The sequence below is a fragment of the Chlorocebus sabaeus genome, chromosome 3, assembly GCF_047675955.1.
Source record: "Chlorocebus sabaeus isolate Y175 chromosome 3, mChlSab1.0.hap1, whole genome shotgun sequence".
Classification (NCBI taxonomy): domain Eukaryota; kingdom Metazoa; phylum Chordata; class Mammalia; order Primates; family Cercopithecidae; genus Chlorocebus; species Chlorocebus sabaeus.
This window is the reverse complement of record NC_132906.1, coordinates 92,152,855-92,164,052: the sequence shown is the minus strand read 5'-3', so window position 1 is coordinate 92,164,052 and position 11,198 is coordinate 92,152,855. Positions and strand designations below refer to the sequence as shown.

General features: G+C 51.8%; 1 protein-coding gene across 1 annotated transcript in view; it reads right to left on the bottom strand.

Annotated features, from left to right (window-relative positions):
• Window positions 1–1,747: 1,747 nt before the first annotated feature.
• COL4A2 (collagen type IV alpha 2 chain) overlaps window positions 1,748–11,198 on the bottom strand; it is a 197,639-nt gene continuing 188,188 nt past the window's right edge. The window contains exons 44-48 of the mRNA XM_007960882.3: window positions 10,976–11,122; window positions 10,700–10,816; window positions 8,472–8,663; window positions 6,857–7,143; window positions 1,748–2,840 (exon numbers count right to left, since the gene is read on the bottom strand). Coding sequence (XP_007959073.3) covers window positions 2,583–2,840; window positions 6,857–7,143; window positions 8,472–8,663; window positions 10,700–10,816; window positions 10,976–11,122 — 1,001 coding nt within the window. The 3' untranslated portion in view covers window positions 1,748–2,582. The remainder of the gene's footprint in view (window positions 2,841–6,856; window positions 7,144–8,471; window positions 8,664–10,699; window positions 10,817–10,975; window positions 11,123–11,198) is intronic.

Here is an 11,198-nt window from a genome sequence, read left to right as displayed (position 1 = left end):
GGGATAGCCAATGGTTCGATTCCAGATGAGGCATCTCCACTCGCTGTACTTCAGCAGGATCGTGGGCTCCTTGGCACAGATGTCGGGGTTATGAATTGTGATTGATTTATATTTTATAATCCACATTTGGAAACCAATTGTGTTGAGGATCTTCGTCTTCTCATGTATTTTAGGTCTAGGGTGAAACATTTCTTTGATGTTTTAACACTGGGTACTGACGCTGAAGTATCACCACCACACAAGGTATCCAGCCTACCCCAGTCGAGCAGGGGTCTTCAGGACCGCAGCATACTTTGTGGCTGCCTCCTTGGCAGTGGGGGTGGAGTCTAGAATGAATTGCTGCTTCCCAGCTTCTAGAGTTGCTGTGGTTGCAAGCTCTGGTCTCTTGATCGCCGTCTCACATGCTCTGGGCCCACCGTTTTGCTGCAGCTATTGCCGTGGTGACCGGCCAGGTGCAGGTGGGGCCTTACACACCATGTCTCAGCTCTGCCTGGTCCTCTACCACCTCTACCTGGCATCTGGCGGGAGCCCGCCCAGCCGTGCTGGTGTGTGGCGCACCCGGGAGTGTGAGGGAATTAACACCCTCAGGCAACCCCTGACCAGTCGAGACCGCAGCTGATGGAGAACACTTCCCTTTCCAAGCCATGGCTGGACCGTCTGAGGCTCCTTCCTTGGTGGATCCCAAGCAGGATCAAGCCTAAACCATCCACATTGGTAACCCCCTTAGTCTCACATCCTTGAGTTGGCTTTTCTTATTCTTGGTTTCTCCCCACTCCAGGTCCCACTCAGGCCTCCTGAAATCACCTTCCCACATAGCCCTGTTGTGTAGAGGTCCTGGCCTCAGCCAGCTTCTGGGGGAACATGAGCTACAGCAGCTGTTTATCTGTTTCAAATAACATTATAAGGTAGGATACTTATTTCATAATGTGAACATTTTTCTTAGGAAAACTTCAATTTGAGCTTACATTTCAGCATCAAACTCTGTGAGCTGAATCTCAGAGACTCTTTGAAATACTGAGCTTTGACTTGGGAAGTTATGTGGGAACTTTTTTTTGTAGACATGGGGTCTCACTATATTGTCCAGGCTAGTCTCAAACTCCTATGGCTCAAGTGATCCTCCCACCTCAGCCTCCCAAAGTACTGGGATTACAGATGTGAGGCACTGCACCCAGCCTATGTTGGAACGAACTGAATGACTTTGGAAATACATTTGTGAAGTGCCCTTTCTCCAAATTCCCACAAGTGCTGGTTGGGGTGTTTTTATTCTTTCTCTTTTTTTTTTTCTTGAGATGGAGTTTCACTTTTGTTGCCCAGGCTGGAGTACAGTGGCACAATCTCAGCTCACTGCAACCTCTGCCTCCCGGGTTCAAGTGATTCTCCTGCCTCAGTCTCCCGAATAGCTGCGATTATGGGCACCGGCAAATTTTTATATTTTTAGTAGAGATGGGGTTTCACCATGTTAGCCAGGCTGGTCTCGAACTCCTGACCTCAGGTGATCCACCTGCCTCGGCCTCCCAAAGTGCTGGGATTACAGGTGTGAGCCACCGCACCTGGCCTGGATGGGGTGTTTTCTGTAAGCATTAGTGAGTTATAAACACATTCCCTGAGAAATGGCTGCAATACCACGAATGGGTTCAACTCTACTGAGATGGATAAAAACAGCAGCATGGGTGGACGCAGTGCCTTGCATTCATCAAACGTTTTGCTCTGTGAACACGATAAGATTAAGGCAGTCAGCAACTTGGGGTTTAAAAATATTCAAAACTAGTTTTATTTTGTAGTCGTTACACAGGAGGGGGTAGTCAGAAGAGCACAGCTCACCCCCAGCAGTGGAGGGGTCAGATCTCAGGGACAACGTGGGGCAGTGGGGACAGCACCTCCGACCCTATGGGGTGTACCTTCAAGTAGCAGGGCTGACAATGACGCCTAGAAAGGTCTCCACTTCCGCCTGAATTTGGCCAAACCCAATGGTCTATAGGGATGTGGCAAAAGAATGACCGACCGCTGTGTGATTATCAGTGTTTTTTACAATAAAAAGCACAGTTTTGCCTTGAAGGTAATTCACATCAACGGTATTTGGGAGAACATAGAGCTGGCATAACACTGGTGGAGAAAGCAGGGCCAGGCCCACCCACAGGGCCCTCATGTGGGGACGGGTGCCTGAGCCCCTGAGCCCCTCGAGCCCCTGGCCACGGCTGGCTGCCTGTGTGCTGTTGTCTCGTCTATCCCACCCCGAGAAGTGCGTTGAACAATGTGAGTCGTCTGTGGCATTTGAAAGTGCAGTGGTTACATGGGTGTGTGCGAAGTGGTTAGCTGTGCCTCCAGGCGGTACATCTAGCAGGGGTGACGGGGGCCAGGGTTGCTCCTGGCTTTCTATGGGCAGGGCTTGCCCTGCAGGGGTCTCGACTGCTTGCACCCGCTCGATGACAGTGGCTGGCAGGTCTAAGTGCTGCTGCTGGATGCAAATTCCTTTGGTAGACTTTTTTTTTTTTTAAGAAAAAATAAAACCAATTTTTGGGTTGGCACCTGAGGTAATAAGTTAAGAATAAGCACCAAAATGGCCCTTCCTGGCACGCGCCGGCTCACAGGTTCTTCATGCACACCTGGCAGCGGCTGATGTGTGTGCGGATGAGGCCGGCCTTGAGCGTGTCAGCGGAGGGCGAGCCCTGGAAGCTCTGCTCGGGAATGGTGGTCAGCCAGAAGCTGTACTTATTGGCGTAGTAGTGGCAGGTGCCGCGGCCTCCATTGCATTCGATGAATGGCGTGGCGCGGAAGTCCTCCAGACAGCTGCCCGGTGACACCAGTGACTGGCCGCCGCCTTCGTCTCCCGCCGCCGTGTGCTGCACAGAGAGGGGGCAAGACAGGGTTAGGAATCACAGGCTGCAGGTGGCACGGGGGTCAGGGCATAGCCCTCTTCTGTGCGTTTGTTTTTACTGAACAGCAAACCATGACCATCCGTCGGTGTCAATACGGACGTGCGGCATCCTCACGAATGCACCTTCAGCAAGAGGGGGTTGGTGAAATACACCCGGGCCCCCTGCAGGAGGCAGCCCCAGGCACGAGCATGTGCTGTGGAGGCAGGTGCGTGGACACTTAATTCGCAGCCAGGCTGGCCGTGCAGTGGGAACTAGAGCAGGGACAGCAGGTATGAGCCGCAGATGCAACTGACGACATTTCAGTAACAAAACAAACCATCTACCTAATCAACCATTCAGAGAAAAATACCTGGCAGAAGAGATAACACAATGTTTACTCTTTTTAAAAGAAAAAATAAATCTGAGGCTAATAAGTTAAAAATAATCACCCAGCCAGGCCTCCCAGCCCCTTCTCTGAAAATGCTGATGATCAGGGAGGAAAGAGAAGTGGTTTTAGTTATTTTTAAAAAATCTATACTTGCTGATTTTTCACAATAAATATGTATTACTTGTGTAATTAAATAATTTTTTCAATTAGAGGTTGTTAAATAGTTGATCCTGAGGCTGGCTGGGAGATGGGTGAGGTCTTCAAGGGAGCCGTATTTTTTTTTCTTTCTCATTTTAAAGTTCTACTTTCTGTTGGGTCAACATGTTTAGCCTTTATGGAAGTGCATGGCAGGCCTCCTGGACCCCAGAGTTTGTGTATAAGTGCCATTTGGCTTGGCCGAGCAGGCTTTGAGTGGTAAGTGGGCTTCGGAATCTGTTTACTTAGAATAGGAATATCTCAGTTCAGTTTGCGGGAAAAAGGGGCTGTACTATGATGTATTTGGGCAGGGGCCCTGGTTTAAGCTTTCCTTTAAACACACACAGAAACCAAAAAACCTTTAAAAAGTGTTCTGCTCACACAAAGCAGAAGCCTGTCCAGCCCTGAGCTGCCTGCTCTTGTCTGCTAATGAGCAGGTAATAAGAAGTGGAGACGTCCTCCCGGGCACCTCTGGCTTCACTGCGGTCTGAAGGAGCTGAGGCCGTGCTGGGAGCTGCCCAAAGCAGACACCTGGGACTCCCAGAATGAGCTCAGAAGGGAGCGCAATGTGCGAAGTCTTAGAGGCTGGCACAGCCAGGTAAGAGCTGAGTTTGCTGCACACACACACAAGCATACATGCACACATGCACACACGGTGTACACTCATGCACACACACAAATGCACACGTGCACACCCATGCATGTACACACACACGCAGTACATGCTTGTGTACACACCCCTGTGCACACACGTGCATAAGAGCACACAGTGCAGGCACACGCCCCCTTTCCAATGTGCTCCTCTCAGTGGGCAACCCTCTGGCTTTGGTACTCAGAGCAGCTCATATATCTTAAGAGAACTGCCTGGATGAGAGGCTGACCTGGAGAAGGGGCTGTGAGGGCTCCAGATTGTAGCCAGAATTGAAAAAAGAGGAACTAAAATAACGGCCAGCTAGATACTGTAGCTTCCACCAGACCAGCTTTGAGAGAGGCCACCGAGGGGAGGGGAGGAAAATGACTTTTGCCGCTGCAGTCTGCATCCGGGGCTCTGCCCTCGTCCTCCCTCCCACATGGTGCTCGCTTGTAGGGAATGCAGAAAATGCATCCTCTGGGGCCACCTATCCTCATGGACAAAAGAAGGGTGAGCCGGATGCTAGCCTCAGCACTGTTCTCGCCTTCTGTGCATCCACTGGGGACAGTGGGGCAGTTGCTCTCAGCCGAGCTGTCCTCTCCTCTCCAAAGTCAGCTCTCATTATGCTGAGATGCCAGCAGCCCTAGCGGCACCATATGCTTGTCACCACACGGAAGGGCTCAAAGAGTATTTAAAGCACAGACGAGGCACACAGCTGTCTTGGTTTAGGTCCTGTCTCCTAGACAGCAGTCAGGACACATCTGGAGGGGGCACATCTCCAGTACACAGATGTGTCTGCTCACTTATGTGTCCATCGTCAGGGCCAGTGGGGACTTTCTGTTGTTCTCAGAAGTCAAGGTACTTCTGGCCCATCTGTTCTGACCCCTGCATCTGTCAGCAGGGTGACAGGAGCCATCTCAACCCATGCCTTTTGGGGATGTCAAGTTCCAGGCTTGCTGAGGCTGTCAGCCATTTATTTGAGCAGAGAGTTATGTGTGCAGAGGATAATGTCTGCTTATCTCGTGACAGTAATTTGAAAGCTGATTGCTAATGGAACAGGGGATGCCTGACCTTTTTGGATACTGTGTAATCATGCCCTTCACAAACGAGAGGCTCATTTATTTTGAATTTAACAATGGGAGTTAAAAAAATAGAAGCAGCCGGGCAAGGTGGCTCAAGCCTATAATCCCAGCACTTTGGGAGGCCGAGACGGGCGGATCACGAGGTCAGGAGATCGAGACCATCCTGGCTAACATGGTGAAACCCCGTCTCTACTAAAAAATACATAAAACTAGCCGGGCGAGGTGGCGGGCGCCTGTAGTCCCAGCTACTCGGGAGGCTGAGGCAGGAGAATGGTGTGAAGCTGGGAGGCGGAGCTTGCAGTGAGCCGAGATCCGGCCACTGCACTCCAGCCTGGGTGACAGAGCAAGACTCCGTCTCAAAAAAAAAAAAAAAAAAAAAAAAGAAGCGACCAAAGCTTACTTCCTCCATGACACAGGGGCACCTTGAAGGTCACTGTGAAACAAAAGAAGGTTGCTCCAAAGTCACCTTCCATGATATGCTTCTGGAAAGGTAGAAGTTGTGCCTGTCCCTGCCCAGGATTTAGTATCCTGTTGCTCCAACTTATCACAGCAATAATACCTGTTAAAACGCCAATACTGTTTGTCTCTTCCTTCCTTTCCTAGAATCTGGATTTTTTTTCCTGTTGTTTTGAAAGATTAGCAATCATTATGTAATTTATATTTTATGTTGTGTATATATATAATTTATGAAATATTTAACATGCTGGGCATCCGATCCATGTAGTTGGAGTTATGACAGTTATAATGCCTGTAAATAAACTCAATGGAAAACCCACTGTCCTCAGCGAGACTCTCTCTTTTCCCTACAATAGTATACAGATGGTCCCCGATTTACCATGGTTAGACTTCAATGACTTTTGACTTTTCGACGGTGCCAAAGCAGTATGTATTCAATTCACTATTGGATTTCTGGTGGGGCTACATCCAGATAAACCCATCATAAATTGAGAATGCACTTTCAACTTAACGATATCTTCATCTTACAATGAATTTGTCGGGACGGGACCCTACTCCAAGTTGAGGAGCCTCTGCTTTAAGAGGTAATATTGCAAGAGATACTGTGGTGCTGTGGTCTCTTCTCTGGAGATTAAGCTAAACCTGATCTGGCCAAAGCTGAGGGTTCCCTATTTCATACCCAAAAGCGATCTGGAAGGGTGGGCGGCACCTTCCCAGGTCCTGGTTGTGCACCTTCTCCTGGATTTCGAAGTACACAGGCTCTCTGTTTTATACCCAAAGGTATTCCAGAATTTTCCTCATGAATGTATATCCATTTTAAGCCAGGCAGTTAATAGGTATTTCTTGAAGGTATTTAAGGTTCCAGATAGATTCTAAATAAGATCAGGATTCTGGAGAAAAGTCTTCCATATATTTAGACTTCTGGTAAACCCAAAGGAGCTGTACCTTTGGTGTTGGTGTTATACTAGTAAGACGGATAACAGGCAAATTCGTCCTGGTTACACTCCTTACGAAGGCCTGGTAGCAAATTAATGAGCCCTTTCTGGGTGGGGGAAGCCCTGTGCCCAGCATGTGGTTCAGCTAGCAAAGTGTAAGCTGTATTCCACCTCTCTCTCTCCCTGGGCCAAGTGCCCTCGTGCAGTGCACACCCTGAACTGCCCTGTCCGATGATTCTTACAAAGGCAGCAGTTTCTGCCGTGTCCCCAGCCAGGGTGTGGCTGGGGAGGGGAACTGGGTAAATGCCACGTACCATGAGGAAGGAATATCCGATCCACAAGCTCCGCCACCCAGCTGGGCAGTGTGGAATGGAGACATCTTGACTGTGGACGGCGATGGCGACGGCTGGGGCCTCACACACAGAGCAGCGGCTGATGTAGGGCTTGATCTCGTCCTCGGCCACAGGCATCATGGGCAGCGGAGCCGTGGTAGACAGCCAGTAGGACTTGTCGTTCCGGCTGGCGTAGTAGCAGACATCACCAGGGTTGCAGTACAGGAAGGGCATGGTGCTGAACCGCGCCAGGCAGGAGCCCGCCAGCCCTGCGGAAGGAGAGGTCATGAGATCAGTGTCGTGTGGCTAGAAGACGCACCTGCCAGCCCCGGCCAGGTCCAGGAGGCTCTGTGTCACAGACTTGCCCCAGGACACCTGGTGGAGTTCAGCCACCTACTGGAGGGCCAGGCTAAGGCTTCCCAATTTCTTTCTTTTTCTCTTTCTGCTCAAACAGACTACACTGGCATTTCGGAACAGCTCTGTTCTTCTACAAGTTCTCACACATACTGGGCCAAGTTGGATCAGCAGGGAGTGGCATCTTCATGCAATAGCATTTTGGGTGAGCCTTACCTTAGTGGGGTCTTAACAGCACTGGCCCCAAGAAAACTCTGATGGCACTCCAAGGAGTTGCTCTTTGACCCCAAGGAGCCACCCCAGAAGGAGCCCTGATCCCTCTCCCTTCCATGTAGCCTTATTGCTTCTAAAGACGAAGAGAGCCTTTATCTCCTGGCCACGGTGAACGATGCAGCTAAGCAGGTTTCTCTCTTCACAGGGACTACGGAAAAGCTCAGACCCAGAAGTGCAGCCACCTTTAGCAAACATGCCTGGGCTAGGCCTGCCTCCTTGGCCCTGTTCCCAGATCTATTCTAGGCCCTTATCCTCGGCGGCCTTTGCCTCCCTGTTCTTTAGAAACTCTGTGGAAGTGAGGCGCACAGGAGGAACATGCTGGCGCCATGAGCCAGCTCCACGCTTTCCGGGGGCAGAACGCCTGGTGTAACCTGCACTGAGGAGGCAGAACGCAGCCAGTGTCCCGGAGACCCTTCCCGTCACCCCCTCAAAGAGGACCTCAGACTAAGTCACCTTCACTTGTAATTTGTGTGTGTTGCGTTTTCTGTATTCAAAGTCACATTAATGCCTTTTAAAGGCTTCCTTGAATAAGAGCATGCACATGTGTCCATGGGTCCATTTTCCTGGGGTCCTGTATGGGAGAGTCTTATATGAACCCCAGCACCTTATGGCCCCTGCCTGACTCCAAGTCTACAGAACTTGGGTCAAAAAGCAAGAAGGAGGTGAAGTAACTGGTGGTCTCCACTGGAGAGGGGTCAAGGGTCAGACGGGTCACATGGGAGTCTGTGGAAGTCGATACCAAGTTAAAAGGCAGGTCCCTGTGTTAAGGTCCTGAGGTTTAAGGGCTTTGTAAGGCTTCTGCTTCAAAGGCCGTTTTAATCTTTCTGCACTTCCAGGAATGTGGGTGGACCCTTCATCAGGGGAACTGATCAGCTGTGAAGGGTTTGGTTGTCTCGCTGTGGCCCTTTGACCTTAGCCACTTCCAGGCCAGCCCTGAGCAGAACATGGGGGCCAGGTGGGAGGTACCTACCCAGGTCCTGGTTGTGTGCCTTCTCCTGGCCCTCAAAGTACAGCAGGCTGTACCCACTCCAGAGCTTGTTCATGCCCACCGGGCACATGGGCTCCTGGTCTGTCTGGCTGTGCTTCACCAGGAGGTAGCCGATGCTGACGCTGCGGCCTGGCATACCCGGCAGGCCCGGGCTCCCTGGACGGCCTGGTGCACCTACGGCCGGAGAAAGAGAGAGAGAGCAGCCCCCTTTACAGCCGCCCTACAGAAACCTGGGTACCCAGCGGTGCAGGGCAGTTTCCAGGTGCGCCTAGCACCGCTGCTTTCCTTCCCCAGATGTTGGCGCTGTCTGTTGAGATCAGGAGACTATTGGGAAGGATTTGATCTACACTTTGTGCTTAGTAGCATGAAATGATGGCAGTGAGGGCACTGGGCACAGAGGAGGGGTCCTTTCCATAAAGGACTCAGTTGATCATAGGTAGGCGTGTGCCCCTCAGGATGTGCCCAACGTGCCTGGAGTTGGAAGTGTCCAGAGGAGTATCGCAGGCCAGCCCCCACCCCCAGCAGTGGCCTCCCTCCGCTGGACACTTCCAGGAGACGTGGCTCACTGCAGGCCACGCTGATCGCGCACTTGACCACATCCTGAGTTAGAATGTTCTTTCTCTGCGCAGCCGAGATCCGCCTCCTATAACTCCTACCAGGGAGCACATGGGGTGGCTCATCTGCCTCTGGCAAAGCAGCTCTGTGAACGTTTCTCAGCTGTCCCTGGTGAACCTTTCTCCCATTGTCCCCTCCCCTTCCAGGGGACACCCATGGTCATGGCCCTTTCTCCCAGGACACTTCCCCTCCGCCGTCCCTAGGTTGTCTCCTGCCCTGGGCGGGCTCCGATTTGCCGGCATTTGTTTTCAGGTGCACCCCACGCTACCCATAATTTGCCGGCTGTGGATCTGACCCCGGGGCAGGGGACTGCTACTGCCTTTGACTCGGACACCAATAATGCTCCCTATGTTTAATTTTTTTTTTTTGAGACGGAGTCTCGCTCTGTCGCCCAGGCCGGAGTACAGTGGCACAGGATGGTCTCGATCTCCTGACCTCATGATCCGCCCGCCTTGGCCTCCCAAAGTGCTGAGATTACAGGCGTGAGCCACCGCGCCCGGCCCCTATGTTTAATTTTAATTTTCTTTTTTTTTTGGAGACAGAGTCTCGCTCTGTCCCCCAGGCAGTGTCGCAATCTCGGCTCACTGCAAACTCCGCCTCCCAGGTTCAGGCCATTCTACTGCCTCAGCCTCCCGAGTAGCTGGGACTACAGGCACCTGCCACCACGCCCGGCTAATTTTTTGTTTTTTTAGCAGAGACGGGGTTTCACCGTGTTAGCCAGGATGATCTCGATCTCCTGACCTCATGATCCGCCTGCCTCGGCCTCCCAAAGTGCTGGGATTACAGGCATGAGCCACTGCGCCTGGCCTTAATTTTAATTTTAATGCTCAGACCATTGGCTCAAACTGAGCTCAGGTTAAGACAAATTTTGAGATTTTTTTTTTTTGCCTGAATAGCTGTTATTTCTGGCCTATTTCATTCTGCATATGTGCAAATAATTAAAAAAAAATAAGACGACCGGGCACGGTGGCTTACACCTGTAATCCCAGCACTTTGTGAGGCCGAGGCGGGTGGATCACTTGAGGTCAGGAGTTCGAGACCAGCCTGGTCAACATGGTGAAACCCCGTCTCAACTACAAAAACAAAAAAGTTAGCTGGGTGTGGTGGCACATGCCTGTAGTCCCAACTACTTGGGAGGCTAAGACAGGAGAATTGCTTGAACCTGGGAGGCAGAGGCTGCAGTGAGCTGAGATCACGCCACTACACTCCAGCCTGGGTGAGGCAGAGTGAGACTCTGTCTCAAAAAAAAAAAAAAAAAGTAAGACAGGGCTTGGCAATGTGGCTCTAGTAAATTTTAATAGTTGGTTTTTGGCTACTTGTCTAATCCTGATCCTTGAAGTCTACTGATCCCTGCCGCCCACTCCGCAGCACTGCAGGTGTCCCAGGAAAAGGAGGGAGGCTATCCCGGGACTCGGTACCAGGTGTTCTGCTGCGCACAGGAGTGAAGCAGCATGCTCAGACTGGGAGCAGGAGGGTGGGGGTAGCGCCTCATTTCTGGCTTTTCTGGGCTCTCATGTGTCCCTTTCTTGCAGACCACAGTCTTGCAGACTCATAGCACTAGGACCCGGGAAGGTCCTTCCCCACTGGTCACTCACCTTCTTGGCCAATTGGCCCCTGGTGGCCTATGGGTCCTTCATCTCCCCGGAACCCGGGAACAGCAGACACGCCACCTCTTCCTTGGGGCCCGGCTTTCCCTGGAGCCCCACGGAAACCTACAAGCCACCAAAGAAGTGTGAGTGTGGCTGGAAACTGTGACCACACCTGGCACAGCTGGAGATCAGCAAAGAGAACACAAGAGGACATAATGCCAGCAGGCCCCAGCCTTGCCCGGGCAGCCCTGAGGGGCTCCAGGCCCCAGCTCAGCACTCTACCTGGTTCTCCGGGGGGGCCCTGGGGCCCCATCTCCCCTGGTGCCCCAGGGGGGCCTCGCCTCCCCTGGGGACCCACTGTTCCTGGTGGGATGGCAATCTTCTGGGGGATTCCTGCAATCCCGGGGGCTCCCACAATCCCGGGGGCACCTGGAAGGGAAACAGAGAGGCCCCAGTAAACACACAAGGTCATTCCACTCTCTTGCTCTGAGTGCTACTGCGTTTC